Source organism: Podarcis vaucheri (genome assembly GCF_965113315.1).
Source record: "Podarcis vaucheri genome assembly, chromosome: 4".
Classification (NCBI taxonomy): domain Eukaryota; kingdom Metazoa; phylum Chordata; class Lepidosauria; order Squamata; family Lacertidae; genus Podarcis; species Podarcis vaucheri.
In genome coordinates this window covers 4,201,599-4,227,408 of record NC_138762.1, presented here as the reverse complement: position 1 = coordinate 4,227,408, position 25,810 = coordinate 4,201,599, and the positions used below count along the sequence as shown (strand labels likewise).

The following is a 25,810-nucleotide window of genomic DNA, read 5'->3' as shown; positions in this document are numbered from 1 at the left end:
TGCCACAGGGTTCTGTCTTGGGCCCGGTCTTATTCAACATCTTTATCAACGACTTGGATGATGGACTTGAGGGCATCCTGATCAAATTTGCAGATGACACCAAACTGGGAGGGGTGGCTAACACCCCAGAGGACAGGATCACACTTCAAAACGACCTTGACAGATTAGAGAACTGGGCCAAAACAAACAAGATGAATTTTAACAGGGAGAAATGTAAAGTATTGCACTTGGGCAAAAAAAATGAGAGGCACAAATACAAGATGGGTGACACCTGGCTTGAGAGCAGTACATGTGAAAAGGATCTAGGAGTCTTGGTAGACCACAAACTTGACATGAGCCAACAGTGTGACGCGGCAGCTAAAAAAGCCAATGCAATTCTGGGCTGCATCAATAGGAGTATAGCATCTAGATCAAGGGAAGTAATAGTGCCACTGTATTCTGCTCTGGTCAGACCTCACCTGGAGTACTGTGTCCAGTTCTGGGCACCACAATTCAAGGACACTGACATACTGGAACGTGTCCAGAAGAGGGCAACCAAAATGGTCAAAGGCCTGGAAACGATGCCTTATGAGGAACGGCTAAGGGAGCTGGGCATGTTTAGCCTGGAGAAGAGGAGGTTAAGGGGTGATATGATAGCCATGTTCAAATATATAAAAGGATGTCACATGGAGGAGGGAGAAAGGTTGTTTTCTGCTGCTCCAGAGAAGCGGACACGGAGCAATGGATCCAAACTACAAGAAAGAAGATTCCAGCTAAACATTAGGAAGAACTTCCTGACAGTAAGAGCTGTTCAACAGTGGAATTTGCTGCCAAGGAGTGTGGTGGAGTCTCCTACTTTGGAGGTCTTTAAGCAGAGGCTTGACAACCATATGTCAGGAGTGCTCTGATGGTGTTTCCTGCTTGGCAGGGGGTTGGACTCGATGGCCCATGTGGTCTCTTCCAACTCTATGATTCTATGGCAGAACAAAGTGGTACTATTCCTGCCCTTGATCTGATTCTACCTTCTGCCACATTGGCCTCCGCTCCCCTTTTGGTGTCGTCTGCAAATGTGATGAGCATCCCCTCAGTTACTTCATCCAAGACATTTATAAAGACGTTGAACAACAACGGGCCCAGGACAGAACCCTGCAGCACCCCTCTTGTCACTTTTCTCCAGGATGATGAGGAAGCATGAAGGAGTCCTCTTTGGGTTTGGTCAGTCAAATCCACCTAACAGTTAACTTGTTCAGCCTCATTTTACCAGCTTCCCCATATAAATATCACGGGGGACTTTGTCAAAAACCTTACTGAAATCAAGATGAACTATTACCACAGCAGTCCCCTGAGAAACAGTCTGTAACTCCATCCCAAAAAAGAAAAAAGAGAGATTTCTCTGGCTTGACTTGATTTTGAGAAAGCCATGCTTTCAACCTGTCTGTTTATATTGTGAACCACTGTGAAATCTTCAGATGATGGGCACATAATTTTTTAAAATGATAATATTAAGAAGGATATTGACAAGCTGGAACGTGTGCAAAAAAAGGCGACCAGGATGGTTTTGTTTTATTTATGCATTTATTTGACTTCTATAGCGCCCTATAGCAGGGGTGCCAACTGGAATAAAATATAGGAGGCGTTTAGTAAGCCCCGCCTCGGTTAAACAGTCACAGGATGCGGTGCAAGCATGCCATTTGAATGGCTATTCCTATGAACTGGGGGGTGGCCCCCTCACATATTTTATTGGGGGGCAAAGAGCCCTCAGACTCTAAGAGTTGGCTCCCATTCCCTACACCCACAGGTCACAGGACGGTTACAACATAATGAATTTCACACAATGAAAACACAAAACACCGCCCTCAAAACCTGTAACCCCTACCTCCCCACCACATTTTTAAAGGGCATAAGATGTCAATCAGCCAAAGGTTTGTTTAAAGTGGTGTGTATAATGAAGGGTTTCCCCCTCTTTCGTATGAATTCTTTGATGGAAAGTGAGATTGGAGCTTTTCCTGAAGCTCTTTCCACATTCCACACAATGATAGGGTTTCTCCCCTGTATGAATTCTTTGATGGGAAGTGAGAGAGGAGCTCTGACTGAAGCTCTTTCCACATTCCACACACTGATAGGGTTTCTCCCCAGTATGAATTCTTTGATGCGAAGTGAGATAGGAGCTATTACTGAAGCTCTTTCCACATTCCACACACTGATAGGGTTTCTCCCCTGTATGAATTCTTTGATGGGAAGTGAGAGAGAAGCTTTCAGTGAAGCTCTTTCCACATTCCACACACTGATAGGGTTTCTCCCCTGTATGAATTCTTTGATGGGAAGTGAGATTGTGGCTGTGACTGAAGCTCTTTCCACATTCCACACACTGATATGGTTTCTCCCCTTTATGAATTCTTTGATGGGAAGTGAGAGAGGAGCTATGAGTGAAGCTCTTTCCACATTCCACACACTGATAGGGTTTCTCCCCTGTATGAATTCTCTGATGGGAAGTGAGATGGTGGCTGCGAGTGAAGCTCTTTCCACATTCCCCACACTGATAGGGTTTCTCCCCTGTATGAATTCTCTGATGGAAAGTGAGACCGGTGCTCTGACTGAAGTTCTTTCCACATTCTAAGCACTGGTAAGGTTTCTCCCCTGTATGAATTCTGTGATGGGAAGTGAGAGAGGAGATATGAGTGAAGCTCTTTCCACATTCCATGCACTGATAGGGTTTCTCCTCAGTATGAATTCTTTGATGGGAAGTGAGAGAGGAGCTATGAGTGAAGCTCTTTCCACATTCCACACACTGATAGGGTTTCTCCCTTGTATGAATTCTCTGATGCTTAGTGAGATCAGAGCTCGTACTGAAGCTCTTTCCACATTCAAAGCACTGATAGGGTTTCTCCCCTGTATGAATTCTCCGATGGGAAGTGAGATGGTAGCTGTGACAGAAGCTCTTTCCACATTCAAAGCACTGATAGGGTTTCTCCCCTGTATGAATTTTTTGATGGGAAGTGAGACTGGAGCTCTTCCTGAAGCTCTTTCCACATTCCACACACTGATAGGGTTTCTCCCCTGTATGAATTCTGTGATGGGAAGCGAGAGAGGAGCTATCACTGAAGCTCTTTCCACATTCCATGCACTGATAGGGTTTCTCCCCTGTATGAATTCTGTGATGGGAAGCAAGAGAGGAGCTTTTCCTGAAACTTTTTCCACATTCCACACACTGATAGGGTTTCTCCCCTGTATGAATTCTCTGATGCTTAGTGAGAACAGAGCTCGTACTGAAGCTCTTTCCACATTCAAAGCACTGATAGGGTTTCTCCCCTGTATGAATTCTCTGATGGGAAGTGAGATGGTGGCTGTGACTGAAGCTCTTTCCACATTCAAAGCACTGATAGGGTTTCTCCCCTGTATGAATTCTTTGATGGGAAGTGAGTTCGGAGCTCTTCCTGAAGCTCTTTCCACATTCCACACAGTGATAGGGTTTCTCCCCTGTATGAATTCTTTGATGGCAAGTGAGATCGGAGCTGTTCCTGAAGCTCTTTCCACATTCCACACAGTGATAGGGTTTCTTCCTAATGAGATTTCCTTGATGGGAAGTGGAATTTGAACTTTTTCCACTTTCAAGATATTTATACAGCTTCTCCATTGTGGGGATTTTGTCATGGTCACCCTTGTCCTTGATTTCCAGTCCATCACTATCTGCAATGAAGAGTAATGGATTAGCGCCTCAGGGAGAAATTAAGGAAGAATACTTGTTAACTCTGGTAATAGAGAAATAACACAAGTGGGTTAGATGGATGGTTTTCTGATGGGTTGGGTGCATTAATTAACAGGGATCAACCGACATCCTTAGAGGAACCTGTGATTCGACAACCCTGGCTCTTCTCTTGAATGGATTTTCTTTGCCTCCATCATGGCATCCCTCCATTTCCAATGTCAGTCTTCTCTTTGGACAACCAAAGACTGACGGGAGGAAAAACAAAAACTGAAAACCTGACAGAAGCTACTTCAACTTCCCTAACAATTCTGAAGTTTACAGTCAAAAGGGTTTGGGGAGTTAAGACCAGACAGATCCTTGTTTAATAAGCTGCAACTGGAGGAAGAACATTCACAGAAAAAACAGTAATTTACTATTCAAGGGGTTTTTTTTGGGGGGGGGATATTGTAATATCCGGTGTTGTAGGGGGCGCTGTTGAGTTCTGTGAAAATATATGAGGTTCGTCACATATGGAGTTTTGAATTTAAAAACAGATATTATGATCCCACTGGGAGCCTTACCGAGAGAGGCCACGATCCCCCAATTCTCCTCCATGACGTCCTTATGCAGAGCTCTCTGGTCAGGTTCCAGCAACGCCCACTCCTCGTCTGTGAAACGAACAGTGACATCTTCAAAGCACACTGGACCCTAAAAGAAAAAGGAAAATGTCCTCCTCTGAGACAACACTGTTGTTCACCACCACCCCTTGAGCTAGGACATTATTCCACCCCTTGGCCTCTGTCCCCACAAGGCACCTTCCCCTGACCTGATCTGGTTCCACAGCCACTGCTTCCATTCTGTCCCCAAGAATAGATGGTTGAAGAAGTCTAGCCCGTAACACTGTGTCACCTGCAAGAGGAAAAAGGTAAGGGGGAGGGCCCAGAGTGCCTTCTTGTCTCACAGGTAAATCAGTGAATCTAAACTACAGAGGGGCCTTTGAGAAAGTCTCGGCTGCTGAGTGCATTTGGATATTTGGGTGCATTTCAGATGTTAGTTGTGCAGAAATATATCTCCCCTCCTCTGGGCTCTTGGTCCCACTATCTCCCCCAACAAAAGATGAGAAGAACCCACAGATGAGTTGGAAAACGAACAGAACGAGACTAAACGGAGAAAAACCTCCTCCCTCCTTACCCAGCTGCCTCTCTCTGGTGTCCAGCGGAGGCCTCTCTGCCTCAGAAGAAATCTGGCCCATTTCCGCAAAGAGATCATTTCCCTGAAAAAGAACAAAGGATTCAAATGAGAGAATGGGGAGAAGGATTAAAAAATGAATGTCAGGGCCAACAGCTTTAAGGGTGTCAGAACTCATTCCATGCATGCCTTCCCAGGAAAAAAAATGGGCCATCAGCAGACCATTATGGGATATTCTCCGTCCTGTTTGGAGCCCCTTGGGAGTATCCAGAGGAAAGTCTCTCTCACCTGCTTTCTCTCCTCTGCCTGACTCAGGAGGAAACCTTCGGCCAGGGCCACCGCCTGGGAACTGGTCTCCGCTCTGCATTCCCTCACCCAGCTCTCCATCTCCGGTGGAAGGACAGCCAGGAACTGCTCCAAGATCACCAGGTCCAGCATCTCAGCTTTCGTGTGCCTTTCTGGCTTCAGCCACTGACGGTCAAGGTGGTGGAGTCGGCTGCAAACCTCTCGGGGTCCTTTGGCCTCCTGGAAGCAGAACTGCCTCAACTGCTGGCTCTGCACCTCTGAGCGGAGGGTGTCCTCCTCACCCAGGATCTTCTGCACAGAGCTTTCCCAGAATCCCCCACTGCTTCCAGTTTGGATGGCATGGCCTCTTCCTGTTCCACGGCCAGCTGAGTCTTGCTCATCCATCTGTGCTCTCAGGAAGCCTCAGAGAGATCGGAAGGAACCCTTTGATCTTTTTAAAATTCTGTCTTTCTTAATGAGAGGCGCTAGAAATCCTACAAAGCAAATACATTGTTCAGTTACAAAAGCTGTCTAATATCAGGAGAAGAAAACGGTTCCTTGAGCAAGCATGGATGAGTCTTGGAGGGAACCAGGGCTGGACTGCACCACAGCCCAAACCATATGCTATTTTATTTATTTAAATTTCTATAACACTTTACATTTTAAAGAAAAATCTCAAAGCGGTTTACAGCATATTAAATCTGTGGGGATAATTGGGGAGTTAGAAGAAGATATATTACTGAATGATATGCTTCCTAACACGTACTAGCAAGTTCCATGTTCTAGTTCCATACACCCCCCTTTTTTAGATTACGCAGCGATCAGCTTGTTGCTGACTCATCTGAGTCTTGCTATTAAAAATTCCTTCCTGGTAAGATCCCTTCCAATCCCTCTTAAATTAATAAGCACAATAATGTGAATAAGCAACACCCTAGTGGTCCCGGGCCCTAAGGAAGTTATATTGGCTTCAACCAGAGCCAGGGCCTTCTCAACACTGGCTCCGTCCTGGTGGAACGCTCTTCCTCATGAGACCACGGCCCTGCAGGATCTGATTTCTTTCCGCAGGTCCTGTAAGACAGTGTTGTTCCACCTCGCCTTTGGCTTGGAGCCAATTTGATTCCCTCCCTCTCTTTCTTTTTTCTTTTCCTTCTCCTGCGATGAGGCTACATTTTAATATTTTAATGTTTCAATATTTCAATGTTGTATTTTAATTTTGTTTTTAAGTTGTAATCATTCAACTTGTTTTTATTATTGCTTGTAAGCCGCTCTGAGCCCGGCCTTGGCTGGGGAGGGCGGGGTATAAATAATAAAATTATTATTATTATTATATTAATAATCTGATTCACGATAATATAAAAGTAGTTTACTCACAGATTCATTCAGGTTGTTACATAACAACTAGAACTATTCCATAAAGAAATTAGTCCCAAATGACTGCCACTAAGGAGTCACTTCCCCAAACACACAGCAACATACAAAATGGAGAAGACACACTGATCAGAACACGGAGGCCGTGTGCTCCTCCATGCTAGTACAACAGACTGCACCCTCTTCAAGTCCCATGTAGTGGAAGTCTGTCCCAGCTCAGGAGGAAACAGGAAGTCTTCTCCTGAGTGGTAGAAAACATCCCCTAATGTGTCCCCTGTAGGAATCTTCTACTTGACTGCAGCTTCACATCCCACAAAATCAATAAAAGAGAAATAAAACCATTGGAAGAAAGTCAAATATATAGTCTATAGTCAAAGCAACATAACTGAAAACAAATATTCTCTTAAAGATATCAAAATAAAACATTACAACAGCAACAAAACAACAACAACAATAATAGTAATAATAATTTTTATTTATATCCCGCCCTCCCCAGCCAAAGCCGGGCTCAGGGCAGCTAACAACAATCAAATAATCCAATATTCTAAAAACATTTCATTATAAAAATTAATTAAAATCAAATTGATGGCAATCGTTAAGCAAAATTCTGTGCAGATTGCCAGAGGAGGGAGTCAGGCTGCGCCCTGACCCAAGGCCTGGTGGAACAACTCTGTCTTGCAGGCCCTGCGGAAAGATGTCAGGTCCCGCAAGACCCTAGTCTCTTGTGACAGAGCGTTCCACCAGATTGGAGCCGCAGCCGAAAAAGCCCTGGCTTCAGTTGAGGCCAGCCTAACCTCTCTGTGGCCTGGGATCTTCAGGATGTTTTTATTTGCAGACCGTAGGTTCCTCTGTGGGACATACCAGGAGAGGCGGTCCCGTAGGTACGAGGGTCCTAGGCCATATAGGGCTTTAAAGGTTAAAACCAGCACCTTAAACCTGATCCTGTACTCCACTGGAAGCCAGTGCAGCTGGTATAGTACCGGATGAATGTGATCTCGCAGCAAGGACCCCATAAGGAGTCTCGCTGCGGCATTCTGCACCCGCTGGACTTTCTGGGTCAGTCTCAAGGGCAGCCCCACATAGAGCAAGTTACAATAATCCAGTCTGGAGGTGACAGTCGCGTGGATCACAGTGGCTAGGTCAGGGCGAGAGAGATAAAGAGTCAACTGCTTAGATTGGTGATGAAAAAATGCCGCCTTTGTTATAGCTGTAATCTGCGCCTCCATAGAGAGGGAGGTATCGAAGATTACACCCAAACTCTTAACGGACGGTGCTGGCACTAATTGCACCCCCGCAAGAGATGGGAGTTGCCCCCTCAATCCCATATCGCCCCACCCCAGCCAGAGGACCTCTGTCTTCGAAGGATTTAACTTCAACCAGCTCCCACGTAACCATCCAGCCACAGCTTCCAGACATCTGGTCAGTGTGTCTGGGGCCGAGTTAGGATGGCCATCCATCAACAGATAGAGTTGGGTGTCATCGGCATACTGATGGCAACCCAGCCCAAAACTCCGGACAAGCTGGGCGAGGGGGCGCATAAAGATGTTAAAAAGCATTGGGGTGAGTATCGCACCCTGAGGCACTCCACACACCAAGGAGTGGCACGATGATAATTCCCCCCAAGCGCCACCCTCTGTTCCCGACCAGAGAGAAACGAGCGCAGCCATTGAAGGACTGTGCCCTGGATCCCCACGTAGGCATGGCGGTGGTCCAGGAGTTCGTGATCGACCATTTCAAAGGCCGCTAACAGGTCTAGAAGAATCAGCAGCCCCAACCCGCCTCGATCAAGCTGCCTGCAGAGATCATCTGCTAGGGTGACCAGAGCCGTCTCGGTCCCATGACCAGCGCGGAAGCCGGACTGGAATGGATCCAGAGCCGATGTTTCATCCAGAAACCTGCCAAGCTGTTCAGCAACCGCTCTCTCAATCACCTTACCCAGTAATGGAAGATTCGAAACCGGACGGTAATTGGATAGATCTAAAGGATCTAATGATGTTTTCTTTAAGAGCAGGCGCACCACTGCCTCCTTCAGTTCCCCTGGGAATATCCCTGTGCCAAGGGACAAACTGATTATATCCCCCAGGGGGGCCCGCACCTCATCTGGGCACACTCTAATCAGCCAAGACGGGCACGGGTCAAGAGGACAGGTGGTGGGCTTTCCAGCTCGGAGGAGTCTGTCCACATCGGCTGGGGATATCCAGTCGAAGAGGTCCAATACTGAACTAGAGGACAGTTGAGGGGCCTCCAGTTCCTTTATTGTATCCAAATTGGCAGGGAGGTCATGGCGGAGCAACAGGACCTTCTCCGCAAAAAAGCTCGCAAATGCCTCACAGCTGTGTGTCAAATTGTTATTTAAATTTGGCTGTCCTTCAAGGGATGTTAAAGACCTAATTATACTAAATAATTGCGCCGGGCGAGAGCTAGCGGATGCAATGGAGGCCGAGAAGTAAGACTTCTTAGCGGCCTTCACTGCCATCTCATAGGTTTTCATAAAAACCCTATAAGATGTTCTTGAGGCTCCGTCACGGGCACCCCGCCATACTGACTCTAGCCGTCTGAGGTCCCGCTTCATTTTCTTAGCTCCTCGGTAAACCAGGGAGCCTGGTTTCTGCGGGGTTGCAGAGGGCGCTTAGGTGCGATCTCATCGATGGCTGCCAGGAGCTGGCTATTCCAGCCCTCGACAAGCTCAGTCAATGAGTTGCCAGGGGGAGCAACATCCCGCAAGGGTCCATCAGCCTCTGCGGGCGAGCCCAAATTGGCTGGCCACCTAAGCAGGGTGGGGGTGGAAAGTCAATCCTGGCTTTCAGAGCGTAGTGATCAGACCATGGCACCTTCATCAAAGGAGACATGACCACATCTATACCGACGCCAAAGATCAAATCCAGCGTGTGGCCTGCTTGATGTGTGGGGCCCGAAAGAAACTGGGAGAGCCCTAGTGTTGCCATGGAAGACACCAGGTCCAGAGCCTGTGAGGAGGGAGTGGCATCAGCATGGATGTTGAAGTCCCCCAACACCAATAGCTTAGGGAACTCCAAGGCCCAGCCGGCCACCGCCTCCAGCAGGCCTGACAGGGTGGCTGCTGGTGCGCTAGGTGGCCGGTACACCAGCCAGACAGCCAAGCTCACCTCGGAGCCCCACACTAGGCCAACACATTCAATGCCGGGAATCGATGGCGATGGTAGAGCCCTGAAAGAACAATCTTCCTGGATTAATAATGCCACCCCTCCCCCTCAGTCCACAGTCCGCGACTGGTGGAGGACGGAGAAACCCGGGGGTGCCATCTCTCGTAAGGTAACATTTCCCCTTCGCACACCCAGGTCTCCATCACACAAGCCAGGTCAACCCCCTGCGAGGTGAAGAAATCTCGCAGGGTGGCGGTTTTGTTGCCTATAGACCTGGCACTGCACAGCACCAGTGACGGAGGTGAGTAATCCTTGCTCACCCTACCCTCGTCCCTCGGGATGGAGCGCAGATTGGAAGGGGTACGAGCATATCCGGATCTCGATCCCCTTCGCCTATGACATCTGCCCCCACCGCCATACCTCCCTCGCCCCTCCACGGTAGCAATCCCAAGCCTCATACTAGCCTCTATTTAGAAAATAGAAAAACAAAACAAAACCAATTATACCAAAACAAAACCAATCCCCACCCCACTCAATATCCAACCCCAAACCAAAATAAAACGGAACAAAATAAAAATACATAGATAGAAACCACTGTTCACGGTGGTAAAGGTAAAGGTAAAGGTACCCCTGCCCGAACGGGCCAGTCTTGACAGACTGTGGGGTTTGTGCGCCCATCTCACATTTATTGGCCGGGGGCCAGCGCTGTCCGGGGACACTTCCGGGTCACGTGGCCAGCGTGACATCGCTGCTCTGGCGAGCCAGAGCCGCACACGGAACGCCGTTTACCTTCCCGCTGGTAAGCGGTACCTATTTATCTACTTGCACCCGGAGGTGCTTTCGAACTGCTAGGTGGGCAGGCGCTGGGACCGAACAGCGGGAGCGCACCCCGCCGCGGGGATTCGAACCGCCGACCTTTCGATCGGCAAGCCCTAGGCGTTGAGGCTTTAGCCCACAGCGCCACCCGCGTCACGGTGGTACAACAAAGTAAATAGTAAAAACACCTTTAAAACACTTTAAAATATATAAAAAACATTTTTAACATTTGCTGCAGCAGCACCAGTGTCCTTAAAGGTGTGGCAGAGGTGAGTGCGGGCCCCGCCCCCTAGGCCAGGTGGAATTAGCCTGAGGGGGAGCGGCCTTCCCCAACACTCACCGTGCAGCAGCAGCAGCAAAGGAGCAAAGGAGGTTAACTCATAGCTGTCAACTTACAGATTTGTAAATAAGGGACCAGCAGCCAAAATAAGGGACCTGCAGCCTGAAGGGCAACGGAAGGGATTTCTGGGAGATGAATCAGCCTGGTTTCTCCTGCCGTCCAGGCAATGCATTGAAGTCAGACCTGACTGACAAGGAAGTCATTTGTATCTTGTGAATAATGGATGTTTGGTCCTCACCGGGGGGTCCTCAGGAGTTGCTCTCCCCCCACCCCCACTCCCCTGCTTCTGTCTCCTTTTCTTGCACTTGGACTCTCTGCCATTCTCAAGGCAGACTCCTGGGTGGGGTCCCTTTTTCTTTGCTCTGAGGGCCAGGTATGGGCAGGGCCAAAAACATCTCCTTTAAAATTTATGAGGGTAATTTAGTATTATTATTCTGTTAGATAGCTTAACACACACACAGCCATTGATGCCAAGGTCCCTGGAGGCTCAGTGAGTAGCAGCGCCCATTTCCAGCAACAATCCCTTTGGGGCAGAGAGGATGTGGTCCTGGGATGCCCTGCTCTGGGCGCGAGGGGATTGCTGCAGTGGCCTCCGTGGGGAGCTGCCCTGGGAGACACTGGGAAACTGGTCCCCAATGCAGCAGCCAGACTCTGGGCTGGGATCCCTCTCTTTATCCCTGGCCTTTCTCTCCCGCCTTTCCTTCCTTCCTCCCTCCACGTGGGGTTTTCTTGGGGGCGGGGGTCTAGTCCACCTCCTCCTCCAGCTTTGGAAAACCATTTGCACATATTTCCTCTGTTGTGCAACGAGGCTGAGCGATGTCACACAGAGTTAAAGTCCCAGGGACTCCTTTGTATAAAGAAGGGAGATTTCATGGGAGTCAGGGATCCTCTGATCTGCAGGAAGGAGAGCGTGGCAGACCTGGCCCCTCCCTGGCAGGACCCTCTCCTCCTCCCTGACTTGGGGTCCCCCCCCCCGCATGAGCAGATCAGCCCCCCCAGGCCCCCTCCCCTGCTGCAGCCCTGGGACCCCCCCCGTCTCCCCACTGCACCCTCTGGGGGGAGAGAGAGGAGACTCACCTGATGCAGCCCTTGCAGCAGAGACACCCAAGCAGGAAAGGACTGGGGAGGGAGGGGCCTTGGCTCTGGAGGACCAGCCCCCCCTTGCTTCCTGTCCTCTCTAGGAAGGCAGCTCGGTTCCCTTTAACCCTTGCCAAGCCCAGCGTGCCCATCTCTCCCCTCCGTGTTTTTCTTTCTTCTCCCACACTTCCAGAGATGCTTTTTGGGGGACGCCCCCCCCTACTTTCCATTCCTTCTAGCGCAGTGATGGCGAACCTTTTAGAAACCGAGTCCCCAAACTGCAACCCCAAACCCCCAAAATGCCAACACGGCAATTTAACCTGCATATCTCATTTTTCCTGTGTTTTCACGTTTCTTCTTTATAACTGCTGTTGTAATAAATAACACTGGGCAACAATTTTTTACTTTTTGAATGTTGTCTAGATTTCTACATCTGCTTTAGGGTATTTTTGCACTGCTGAATCAGGAAATGGCATCTGTTTCTCTCCATCAGGTCAGGTTTTTGTGCTATGTTGATTTGAATTGATTACATTTTTGTGGCATCAGCTCATTTTTGTCAACACATATTGAAATATACTCAGAGTCGCATCGTGATTTCATGCTCTTTATTCAGCTCATAGTGGTGAGGAGGGAATGAATGTTCCCTCAAAGTATCTGCTTTATATACATTATTTACACAATGGGCTGCATGTGATTGGCTAATTCCGGACTTCTCCTGTAGGCCAATCAGGTTGTGGATTCACTTCTATCTGGAGCATGATTGGGTGGTTCCTGCCGACCAATCATACTGCTGCATTGTTCTAGGACCAATCAGACTGCTGCATTCTGAATCCTATTGTTCTGGACCAATCAGACTGCTGCATTTTGGATCCTGTTCAACTCAGTACATAACGCATATCATCCTAAATATGTTTTTAAGAGAAAAAAATGTTTTCCCAACAACATATATTGATTACCTGATAGAAACATCGATTACTGTAAACTGAATGGTGGGCATTGATAAAGGTAAGTACACGTAAACTGCATGTTGCTTCACCATTTTTCAAACTTCAGGGCTTGAACTTCCATTTCTTGGAATTCCTGGAATGCTCAGCGGCAGGGAGGTCTCTCTTCAGAGTCCAACAGTAGTCAGCCATCATGACTGCGTCCCAGCGACCCTGATACCTGGTCTCCATCTCTTTCATGTCCTGATGGAATCTCTTCCCCTGCTCGTCACTCATTGAACCCAGGTTCTCAGGAAACCGGTCCACATGTGAAAATAGGTAGTGCATCTTGATGCTCATGTTGCAGCCCAGGTTTCTGAAAGCAGTCAGCATGTTGGTGACAAGTTCTGCGTAGTTTCTGGCCTTATTGTTGCCAAGAAAGTTCTTCACTACCAGAACAAATGCCTTCCACGCTTCCAATTCCACTTCGTTAATTGAGTCTCCGAACTCTGGGTCTCTGATGAGCTGATGGATCTGAGGACCGTCAAAGATGCCAGCTTTCAACTTCTCCATGGTCAATCCTGGAAAAGCCTGCCGCAAGTAAGTGAAGCAGTCACCATCCTTGTCCAGAGCCTTGGTGAACTGCTTGATTAAGCCAAGCTTGATGTGCAGCGGTGGGAAGAGTATTCTGTCTCTGTCCACCAGAGGGTCGTTGATGACGCTCCTTTCTTTGCAAGGCACCAATTCCTCCCACACAGGCCAGTGCTTCTTCATGTAATGCTGAGCACGGTCCCTACTATCCCACATGCACAGAAAACATGGGTACTTGGTGAAGCCAGACTGTTGTCCCAACAAAAAGTTCACCATCTTCAGGTCAACAAAAATAAACCTCTTATGCTGATCATAACCAATTTTCTCCAGCACATACCATATTTTTTGTTCTATAGGACGCACATTTTCCCCTCCAAAAATTAAGGGGAAATGTGAGTGGTCCTATAGAGCGAATGCAGGCTGCGTCGCTAAGCCCAAAGCCAGAACAGGAATACTGAGCACTGTGGAGCGCTCCGTCTCGCTGCTCTAGCTTGGGGATGGCTGTGCGCAAACCTCTGCAGGGCAGCGGGGTGCCTTCACCCCGCTGTCCTGCAGAAGCTAGCAAGGCTGTTCCCAAGCCAGAACAGCGAGACGGAAGGCTCCGTCTCACTGCTCTAGCTTGGGGACGGCTGCGCGCAAACCTCTGCAGGGCAGCAGGATGCCTTCACCCCGCTGTCCTGCAGAAGCTAGCAAGGCTGTTCCCAAGCCAGAACAGCGAGACGGAAGGCTCCGTCTCGCTGCTCTAGCTTGGGGACGGCTGCGCGCAAACCTCTGTAGGGCAGCGGGGCGCTGCGCTCCAAAGGCTTCAGGGATCTTTGAGGCTGGCGGTGGGGGAAAGCAGCGCTTCCCCCCACCGCCAGCCCCACAAGCTCTGGTGAATGTACCTTGAACACACCTTGTTTTAGAGGGGGAGAACAATAAAAAAAAATTTCCCCTGTTCTCCTCCTCCTATGGTCCGGTGCGTCCTATGGTCCGGTGCGTCCAATGGAGCGAAAAATACGGTACTTCACTGCTTCAGTTCTCCTTCAGTGTAGTCGAGTGAGCCAGGGGTATAGAGGCAAACTGGTTGCCGTTGTGTAGCAGAACACATTTCAGTGATCGCTTGCTGCTGTCAATGAACAGTCTCCAATCTTTGGGTTCGTACTGTGGCACTCCAAGCTTGAGCAGAAGCTGCGCAATATCTGCACAGTACACCAAGTCCTTCTCTTCCAAGAAAAAACGGAGGTACTCTTGATGCCTGTTGAGGAAGAAGCTGATGTGAGCACTGTCAGAAAGGAGGTTTTTTTCCTTCAATCTGGATGCCAACAGTTCGGCAGAGTCCTTTGACAAGCTGAGGTCGCGAACTAGATCATTCAACTCCTTTTGGGAAAATGGATGTGGAGCATCATCTTCAAGAACCACTTCTTCTTCTTTATGTCCTTCAACACTGGAGGCATCTTCGTCACTAATGTCAGGAAGTTCTCTGAAGATAGGCACTGGAATTTCATCACAATGAGCTACAGCACGACGTGGTGATTGTGTTGCAATATAGAAGCAATGCAGCTGCGAGCTGCTAGCTTGAAAACACCACATGATGTTGGGACTGTCCGTGGGAAACAGAGGGACAGTCAATTCACAGTGCGAAGCACCGGAATTAGTTCAGAGTGTAATATGAGCTGTACAGGAAGTACAGGAAGTTTTTGTCTCTCGACTGCTGGAGTTTGAAGAGAGCAGTCATGTTTTTTGTAACGCTGCAGAGACAGAAATAAAGGCATGTAAATACGTTTCTGTCTATCTCTTTCCCCTGCCGGGGGAGGCAACAAAAAAAGGGGGTGTTCTTCTCACGCTGAGAAGGATCGCCTATCGTGATCTCTGCCTAGATCTTGCTGAGGAATGCAGACAGGGAAGTCAACAGGAGATCAAGCCGGGTGCCTGGAGAGTTGCCAGTTACTATTTATATAGGCTTGAATCCTGACAGATTGAAGATCAGGATACTTGAGGCTGCTCCGGTTCTTTCTGTTGATCCCAGTCACATCAACAGCGCAGAGGTAGCAGTCAGTGACATGGTTTGTCGATTCCCTCCAAACCATGGGAATTCCAAAGTTCAGACTCTTCTTGCCATTGGTCCATGTTACCATAAAGCACCAATGCTGCAGCAAGCAAAGGCTCCAGCAGCTCAGTCAGCTGCTTGTGGCTGGAAAGCCAGACAGGATGTTTGTGACTGTTACCATGGAAACAAAGGGGCAGTCCATTCTGTACTGAGCACCGGATGTTAGCTCAGTGTGTGTGTCATATGACCTGTACTGGAAGTACATGGGTGGAGTTTCTTCTTGCTGTTGTCGAGTGCAGACGTGTTTCTCTGTACTGAAATGAGAGACAGAAATAAAGGATGTAAATAGTTTTCTGTCTGCTTCTTTCCCCTCACTGGGGGACACCAAAGGGGAGAGACGAAGAACGGTGTGTTCCTCTCACACATCTGAGATGAATCGCCGGGACCTCGCCTGCTTATCAGCAGAGTGGAGACGCGGGGAGGTCGACAGGAATATCTGCCGGTGCCTACGCTGTGGCACATTCCTCTGACCCAGGCAGAATTCCAACAGTGGTAGCAGAGGATGGTTGCTGTTTTCTTCGATCCATCGGACATCTGAATGAGAGGCTGTGGAATTGTCCTCCTCTGCTCCATGGAAGCCTAATGGGAGAGGCTGATTCTCTGCAGCCAGAAGCTGACCAGAAGAAGCTGACAGCCAAGCCGATACTCAAGGTATGAGACTTTTAAGGGCTTAAAAGTGTGAATGCAGAATGATTCATTCTCTGCTTCACGGAGAGCGTGTGTGGGAAAGCAGCTCCAACTTAGAAGAGGCCTGCATACCAGGCATTCTTGTGGTTTCCTGTCCGAGGAAAGGAATGCGCTGTTGCTAGGCAACGTCCTTCAGAAGGCTGTGCCTCAGAGAGGAGAAATGGAAAGTTACTCAAGAGGGCTGGACAGTCAGATTATGCTTCAGAGAGACGAAAACAAAGTTTGTTATGACTAGGTCCTCATGAACTGCTGGAAGGGACTTTCCAACGCAGCCAGTGTCAGAGTTGCCAGGTGTCAAAAGTAAAGAAGCCAGCTATTGGATTTTAGAGGCTTGTGTTTTTAGAGTCAATGCAAGGACTCAAAATGAATGCCAAGAAGGGGGGAGGCTTGCCTTCTCCACCCCTCCTGACCAATGACAATTATTCATCTTGGTCTGTAAAGATGAAGGCCCTGCTGCAGAATCAGAGACTGTTTGGGGTGATTGAGAATCCCATCCCTGCAGCACCAACGCGTGCTTGGGAGTCACAGAATGTGAAGGCTAGGACTGCTATAATTCTGTGTGTCTCAGATGAGCAGCTTGTGCATATACAGCAATGTGATTTTTGGATTCAGCGCATCAGATTCGTCCTAAATCAACTGAAAAAACGCAGACAACAAATTTGTTGTTGACCAGTGTAATCCTTCATAAAAGTTACTGCATTACATTTCCCCACCGCTTTCTGCTAAAGCTATAGGCCTTCTGAGCAGGTCTGAACTATGTTTCCCCACCGCTTTCAGCTAAAGCTATAGGCCTTCTGAACAGGTCTGAACTATGTTTCCCCACCACTTTCTGCTAAGGCGATAGGCCTTCTGAACAGGCCTGAACTATGTTTCCCCACCGCTTTCTGCTAAAGCTATAGGCCTTCTGAACAGACCTGAACTATGTTTCCCCACCACTTTCTGCTAAGGCGATAAGCCTTCTGAACAGGCCTGAACTATGTTTCCCCACCGCTTTCTGCTAAAGCTATAGGCCTTCTGAACAGACCTGAACTATGTTTCCCCACCACTTTCTGCTAAGGCGATAAGCCTTCTGAACAGGCCTGAACTATGTTTCCCCACCGCTTTCTGCTAAGGCGATAAGCCTTCTGAACAGGCCTGAACTATGTTTCCCCACCGCTTTCTGCTAAAGCTATAGGCCTTCTGAACAGGCCGGAACTATGTTTCCCCACCGCTTTCTGCTAAAGCTATAGGCCTTCTGAACAGGCCTGAACTATGTTTCCCCACCGCTTTCTGCTAAAGCTATAGGCCTTCTGAACAGGCCGGAACTATGTTTCCCCACCGCTTTCTGCTAAAGCTATAGGCCTTCTGAGCAGGCCTGAACTATGTTTCCCCACCACTTTCTGCTAAGGCGATAAGCCTTCTGAACAGGCCTGAACTATGTTTCCCCACCGCTTTCTGCTCAAGCTATAGGCCTTCTGAACAGGCCTGAACTATGTTTCCCCACCGCTTTCTGCTAAAGCTATAGGCCTTCTGAACAGGCCTGAACTATGTTTCCCCACCACTTTCTGCTAAGGCGATAAGCCTTCTGAACAGGCCTGAACTATGTTTCCCCACCGCTTTCTGCTAAAGCTATAGGCCTTCTGAACAGGTCTGAACTATGTTTCCCCACCGCTTTCTGCTAAGGCGATAGGCCTTCTGAACAGGCCTGAACTATGTTTCCCCACCGCTTTCTGCTAAAGCTATAGGCCTTCTGAACAGGCCTGAACTATGTTTCCCCACCACTTTCTGCTAAGGCGATAAGCCTTCTGAACAGGCCTGAACTATGTTTCCCCACCGCTTTCTGCTAAAGCTATAGGCCTTCTGAACAGGCCTGAACTATGTTTCCCCGCCGCTTTCTGCTAAAGCTATAGGCCTTCTGAACAGGCCTGAACTATGTTTCCCCACCGCTTTCTGCTAAAGCTATAGGCCTTCTGAACAGGCCTGAACTATGTTTCCCCACCGCTTTCTGCTAAAGCTATAGGCCTTCTGAACAGGTCTGAACTATGTTTCCCCACCGCTTTCTGCTAAAGCTATAGGCCTTCTGAACAGGCCTGAACTATGTTTCCCCACCGCTTTCTGCTAAAGCTATAGGCCTTCTGAACAGGCCTGAACTATGTTTCCCCACCGCTTTCTGCTAAAGCTATAGGCCTTCTGAGCAGGCCTGAACTATGTTTCCCCACCGCTTTCTGCTAAAGCTATAGGCCTTCTGAACAGGCCTGAACTATGTTTCCCCACCGCTTTCTGCTAAAGCTATAGGCCTTCTGAACAGGCCTGAACTATGTTTCCCCACCGCTTTCTGCTAAAGCTATAGGCCTTCTGAACAGGCCTGAACTATGTTTCCCCACCGCTTTCTGCTAAAGCTATAGGCCTTCTGAACAGGCCTGAACTATGTTTCCCCACCGCTTTCTGCTAAAGCTATAGGCCTTCTGAACAGGCCTGAACTATGTTTCCCCACCGCTTTCTGCTAAAGCTATAGGCCTTCTGAACAGGCCTGAACTATGTTTCCCCACCGCTTTCTGCTAAAGCTATAGGCCTTCTGAACAGGCCTGAACTATGTTTCCCCACCGCTTTCTGCTAAAGCTATAGGCCTTCTGAACAGGCCTGAACTATGTTTCCCCACCGCTTTCTGCTAAAGCTATAGGCCTTCTGAACAGGCCTGAACTATGTTTCCCCACCGCTTTCTGCTAAAGCTATAGGCCTTCTGAACAGGCCTGAACTATGTTTCCCCACCGCTTTCTGCTAAAGCTATAGGCCTTCTGAACAGGCCTGAACTATGTTTCCCCACCACTTTCTGCTAAAGCTATAGGCCTTCTGAACAGGCCTGAACTATGTTTCCCCACCGCTTTCTGCTAAAGCTATAGGCCTTCTGAACAGGTCTGAACTATGTTTCCCCACCGCTTTCTGCTAAAGCTATAGGCCTTCTGAACAGACCTGAACTATGTTTCCCCACCGCTTTCTGCTAAAGCTATAGGCCTTCTGAACAGGCCTGAACTATGTTTCCCCACCGCTTTCTGCTAAAGCTATAGGCCTTCTGAGCAGGCCTGAACTATGTTTCCCCACCGCTTTCTGCTAAAGCTATAGGCCTTCTGAACAGGCCGGAACTATGTTTCCCCACCGCTTTCTGCTAAAGCTATAGGCCTTCTGAACAGGCCTGAACTATGTTTCCCCACCGCTTTCTGCTAAAGCTATAGGCCTTCTGAGCAGGCCTGAACTATGTTTCCCCACCGCTTTCTGCTAAAGCTATAGGCCTTCTGAACAGGCCTGAACTATGTTTCCCCACCGCTTTCTGCTAAAGCTATAGGCCTTCTGAACAGACCTGAACTATGTTTCCCCACCGCTTTCTGCTAAAGCTATAGGCCTTCTGAACAGGCCTGAACTATGTTTCCCCACCGCTTTCTGCTAAAGCTATAGGCCTTCTGAGCAGGCCTGAACTATGTTTCCCCACCGCTTTCTGCTAAAGCTATAGGCCTTCTGAACAGGCCAGAACTATGTTTCCCCACCGCTTTCTGCTAAAGCTATAGGCCTTCTGAACAGGCCAGAACTATGTTTCCCCACCGCTTTCTGCTAAAGCTATAGGCCTTCTGAACAGGCCAGAACTATGTTTCCCCACCGCTTTCTGCTAAAGCTATAGGCCTTCTGAACAGGCCTGAACTATGTTTCCCCACCGCTTTCTGCTAAAGCTATAGGCCTTCTGAACAGGCCTGAACTATGTTTCCCCACCGCTTTCTGCTAAAGCTATAGGCCTTCTGAACAGGCCTGAACTATGTTTCCCCACCGCTTTCTGCTAAAGCTATAGGCCTTCTGAACAGGCCTGAACTATGTTTCCCCACCGCTTTCTGCTAAAGCTATAGGCCTTCTGAACAGGCCAGAACTATGTTTCCCCACCGCTTTCTGCTAAAGCTATAGGCCTTCTGAACAGGCCTGAACTATGTTTCCCCACCGCTTTCTGCTAAAGCTATAGGCCTTCTGAACAGGTCTGAACTATGTTTCCCCACCGCTTTCTGCTAAAGCTATAGGCCTTCTGAACAGACCTGAACTATGTTTCCCCACCGCTTTCTGCTAAAGCTATAGGCCTTCTGAACAGGCCTGAACTATGTTTCCCCACCGCTTTCTGCTAAAGCTATAGGCCTTCTGAGCAGGCCTGAACTATGTTTCCCCACCGCTTTCTGCTAAAGCTATAGGCCTTCTGAACAGGCCGGAACTATGTTTCCCCACCGCTTTCTGCTAAAGCTATAGGCCTTCTGAACAGGCCTGAACTATGTTTCCCCACCGCTTTCTGCTAAAGCTATAGGCCTTCTGAGCAGGCCTGAACTATGTTTCCCCACCGCTTTCTGCTAAAGCTATAGGCCTTCTGAACAGGCCTGAACTATGTTTCCCCACCGCTTTCTGCTAAAGCTATAGGCCTTCTGAACAGACCTGAACTATGTTTCCCCACCGCTTTCTGCTAAAGCTATAGGCCTTCTGAACAGGCCTGAACTATGTTTCCCCACCGCTTTCTGCTAAAGCTATAGGCCTTCTGAGCAGGCCTGAACTATGTTTCCCCACCGCTTTCTGCTAAAGCTATAGGCCTTCTGAACAGGCCAGAACTATGTTTCCCCACCGCTTTCTGCTAAAGCTATAGGCCTTCTGAACAGGCCAGAACTATGTTTCCCCACCGCTTTCTGCTAAAGCTATAGGCCTTCTGAACAGGCCAGAACTATGTTTCCCCACCGCTTTCTGCTAAAGCTATAGGCCTTCTGAACAGGCCTGAACTATGTTTCCCCACCGCTTTCTGCTAAAGCTATAGGCCTTCTGAACAGGCCTGAACTATGTTTCCCCACCGCTTTCTGCTAAAGCTATAGGCCTTCTGAACAGGCCTGAACTATGTTTCCCCACCGCTTTCTGCTAAAGCTATAGGCCTTCTGAACAGGCCTGAACTATGTTTCCCCACCGCTTTCTGCTAAAGCTATAGGCCTTCTGAACAGGCCTGAACTATGTTTCCCCACCGCTTTCTGCTAAAGCTATAGGCCTTCTGAACAGGCCAGAACTATGTTTCCCCACCGCTTTCTGCTAAAGCTATAGGCCTTCTGAACAGGCCTGAACTATGTTTCCCCACCGCTTTCTGCTAAAGCTATAGGCCTTCTGAACAGGCCTGAACTATGTTTCCCCACCGCTTTCTGCTAAAGCTATAGGCCTTCTGAACAGGCCAGAACTATGTTTCCCCACCGCTTTCTGCTAAAGCTATAGGCCTTCTGAACAGGCCTGAACTATGTTTCCCCACCGCTTTCTGCTAAAGCTATAGGCCTTCTGAACAGGTCTGAACTATGTTTCCCCACCGCTTTCTGCTAAAGCTATAGGCCTTCTGAACAGGCCTGAACTATGTTTCCCCACCGCTTTCTGCTAAAGCTATAGGCCTTCTGAACAGGCCAGAACTATGTTTCCCCACCGCTTTCTGCTAAAGCTATAGGCCTTCTGAACAGGCCTGAACTATGTTTCCCCACCGCTTTCTGCTAAAGCTATAGGCCTCCTGAACAGGCCTGAACTATGTTTCCCCACCGCTTTCTGCTAAAGCTATAGGCCTTCTGAACAGGCCTGAACTATGTTTCCCCACCGCTTTCTGCTAAAGCTATAGGCCTTCTGAACAGGTCTGAACTATGTTTCCCCACCGCTTTCTGCTAAAGCTATAGGCCTTCTGAACAGGCCTGAACTATGTTTCCCCACCGCTTTCTGCTAAAGCTATAGGCCTTCTAAACAGGCCAGAACTATGTTTCCCCACCGCTTTCTGCTAAAGCTATAGGCCTCCTGAACAGGCCTGAACTATGTTTCCCCACCGCTTTCTGCTAAAGCTATAGGCCTTCTGAACAGGCCTGAACTATGTTTCCCCACCGCTTTCTGCTAAAGCTATTGAAGGAGTGAAGGCCACGGGCCCACCTTGGAATACTGGAATACTGTGAGAACATTTTAGAGAACATTTTAGAGAACAAAAGCTATTTCTCTGTCTCTCATTTACAGAAGCAATTGCGGTTAGAATAACTTACACCTACAGCAAGTTTGCCAGTTTGGGGCCAAACTATTTCTGAGAAACGAACCCCTGACACAGTCTCAAGCGAGCAAACAACAGGACGTATGCCGACCACAAGACTCCAATTATAGAAGTTGTTAAACCGCAGACTTACTTCGTACATTTTCCAGGAAGCAGATGGTCAGGGGTTATGTACTGGAATCAACAAAGTAGGTCAAATAGTTTTAAAGCCATCAGCGCCACCTAGTGGATAAGGCAACTTGGAACCGAACCAATTCTCATTAGTAGAACTTTAATAAATATACATTAGAAACCATAGGAAATTATTAGTCATTGACTAAGGGGAATGCCGAGGGACTGAACTGTGCTATGCCTAAGGATATAAAACCTGTCTACATCTGGGGTTCGGGGGGCATTTTCTCATTTTCCTAAATACACCAATTTGCTTTTTGTCTGACAGAAACCAAATTAAATATAAAAAAACTATTCTTAAAAATATTACTGCCTGACTTTTCATTTCTGATTGATATTCTGAGTCCCTTACATTTCTGGTGCCTGAACTATGTTTCCCCACCGCTTTCTGCTAAAGCTATAGGCCTTCTGAACAGGCCTGCACTATGTTTCCCCACCGCTTTCTGCTAAAGCTATAGGCATTCTGAACAGGCCTGCACTATGTTTCCCCACCGCTTTCTGCTAAAGCTATAGGCATTCTGAACAGGCCTGCACTATGTTTCCCCACCGCTTTCTGCTAAAGCTATAGGCCTTCTGAACAGGCCTCCTCTATAAGCTTTTGCACATAGGCTTCTCATGTTTTCCCACTGGTTCAAAAGGGCTACAGGCCTTCTTTACTGGATTGTACTGGTTTAACTGTTACCTTACTTATTTTCTCAGTTTGTACACCTTTGTAGCCTTGACTTGCTGTAGCAGGCCTCATCTGTTGTTTACCTGTACACAGCTGTATTCATTTTACCTGTCACCTTACTGATTTTCGCATTTCTGTACACCTTTGTAGCCTTGGCTTTTGAAGCAGGTGCACCTGTCCATTACCTGTACACCTCGTCTCATTTCCCCCCCCCCTGCAGTTTGCAGCCATGGCAACTTGAACCCTTGTAGTGCAGTTTTTCTCATTTCGAGTCTCTATTTTGTCATGTAGCCCCTTTTTGCGCAATAATCCAAGCAAGAGGGACTGGGGGGGGGCTCACAACCCCTGGGGAGCCTGGCTCCAAACGGCCAGTGAACATGTGAACAGAGTACAGTTGCTGGATGTGGCAATGAAGATGAAGGTGTATGTGACGTGGAATGAGGGTGGCACGTGAAGAATGGGATGTTGGGAATGGAAAAGGCGAGGCTCTTGGCGGCAGCAACTGCAGTAGGAGCCCCGACATTGTGAGGACGTGGGGGAACTGGGAACCCCAGGAGAAAAAGGGGAGAGACTGGGATGCAACCAGTATGGAGGCTGGGGGCAGAGATTTGGAATGCTTTGCAGAAGAAGAAATTGATGGAAAAGAGAATGTGTACACCTTGAAGGCAATGTTTATCTTCTACACCAGTGTTTCCCAACCACTGTTCCGCGGCACACTAGTGTGCCGCGAGATGTTGCCTGGTGTGCCGCGGGAAAAATTAAAAAATTCGAAAGATTTTTTTTTTTAAAGTCAAATTTTTGATTGGGTCGCCGTCACTAGATGACCCCTGGGGTTCCCTCCCTCCCTCCCGCCCTGCGCCTCCCTCCTCCTCCTCCTCCGGGGAGGCCCTTCCTGGCTCTCGGCCAAGGCTTGGCGGCTGCCACTCACTCGCTCGCCCACCCGTCCCTCCATCCCTGCACCCGGCCTCTCCCCCTCCGTCCCCGGCGCGGGGGCTGCCGGGATCCGTAGTCCCCTCGCCCTTGGGCTCCGCGCCCGCGCGGGGTGCGCGAACTACGTTTCCCAGCGTGGCCTGGCGGGCCGGGCGTTTTGCTTGAAGCGCTCTTCTCCCGGCCATGGAATGAGCGCAGTGGCGGCGGCCGGGCGGGCAGGGGCTCTTCCGCGCAGACCCCGCGCAGCCTGCCTGCGCCCCCGCGGAGATCGGGCGGCAGGATGGAGCCCGGGGATCCCCGCGGAGGCGGAGCGGCGGAGGCTGCCCCCCAGGTAGGGCTGCGTCGGGGTTTTTTTATTTTTGCAATACTGCATCCGCGCCGGAGGGACGCATCGGACCGCGGGGAGACCCCTTGGCGGGTGTGCAAGGCAATGCATGCGTGCAGGCGTTGCATGGAGTGCAGTGCAATGCAATGGCAACGCGGCGCCCTGCATGCATGCATGCAACTCCCACCGGCGCTCCGGACTTGGCAGGTGAGGGGGGTCCCCAGTGGGCGGCAGAGAGAGCCGGGAGGGCGAAGGGGAGCCGGGGGGAGCAGCGCTGCTCCCTGAGCCAAGCCCGGGGGGAAACTTTGGCGTCGTTGCGCCGGGTGTTGGAAGCGGAGGCTGGCGGGGGCCCCTCACCTGCAAAACCTGGTCGCCTCTCATATATTTCGTACATTGCATTCATTGCCCGCTTTCTCCTCCAAGGAGCTCCCGGGGGCGCGCGTGGTTCTCCCCGTGTTATCCTCGCAACAACAGCCCTGCGAAGTGGGTCAGGCGAGTGGCCCAAGGGAGCACCCAGGGATTGTCCTGGCCAGGTGGGGTGATTTGAACCCTGCTCTCTGCCCGGTCTTCGTCCTCATTTAGCCCCCACATGTGCATGACTGAGGTTTTTCCCCCTTGTCTTGGCTATGGTGTGAGTCTGTCCTGTTAATTAATGGGGTTCTGCCTTCGGAGAAGATGAGCCAGCCCTCAAGGAGGTGATTATGTAATTTGCTAGCAATTCATGTCCCTCCCGGCGTGACGCTGCACGCTGACGTCACGGGGCTGTAATGGTGGTGTGCCTCGAGATTTTTTTCATGAAACAAGTGTGCCTTTGCCCAAAAAAGGTTGGGAAACACTGTTCTACACAGATTTGAGGTTTGCTTTCACAACCCTCCATGCCTGTACTGCAGAGAACATCTGAAAGGTAACTCCATTGTCCAAACAGAACACCGTAGAGCGGAGTTGGCAGCCCGCCAAGCTGGCCACCACGGGAGCATGAGATGATGAGAGGAGCCTGAAGGTGGCTCTGGTTATTGGAGGGAGTGGACAAAGCTAGCACTCCAGAGATTGTGTTGAAATAGACAGAGGCTCTCCCAATTTCCCTGCCCAGAATTTGTTGTTATCCAAAGGGAACACTGAAATTGTCACCCTTTGAATGAGCACATCGCTGGGGTAACGCCATCATCCAAACGGAACACCATGGAGCCGAGTTGGCAGCTCTAAGAAACTGATGGTTTTGTAAGATGCCGTCCCCCACTGGGAGAGAAGGACAGCTAATACATAAATCATGAAGATACAGCTCATAAACTAGAACATAAATTGAAACATGGCTACACTTAACACAGGTTCCCAACATCCATACTAACACAATGTAACAGATCACGGTGAGAATCAAAGTTTCGTTAGCAATGCACGTTTAGGCTAAATAAACAGAAACCAAGGAGGAATTAACAAACCCCGGTGGTAATAAACCCAGCAGTAAAAGGAAAGACAGGCATTTTACCACATCCATGTGAACTCTGTTCCTGGCCCTGAGGTCTACCT

At 49.2% G+C, this 25,810-nt stretch overlaps 2 protein-coding genes across 13 annotated transcripts in view; one reads left to right on the top strand and one right to left on the bottom strand.

The window, feature by feature from the left end:
• The window catches only part of LOC309530363 (uncharacterized protein), a 215,866-nt gene that overhangs the window by 24,006 nt on the left and 166,050 nt on the right, over window positions 1–25,810 (top strand). The window lies entirely within an intron of this gene.
• The window catches only part of LOC309530330 (uncharacterized protein), a 64,640-nt gene continuing 40,365 nt past the window's right edge, over window positions 1,536–25,810 (bottom strand). For 10 of the 11 annotated variants that reach the window (XM_082219186.1, XM_082219183.1, XM_082219188.1 and 7 more), the window contains one exon: window positions 1,536–3,666. In XM_082219186.1, the coding sequence (XP_082075312.1) occupies window positions 1,892–3,666 (1,775 nt within the window). In that variant the 3' untranslated portion in view covers window positions 1,536–1,891. Of the gene's footprint in view, window positions 3,667–4,245; window positions 4,369–25,810 lie in introns of those variants that run through there. The other variant, XM_082219180.1, reaches the window with a different exon arrangement.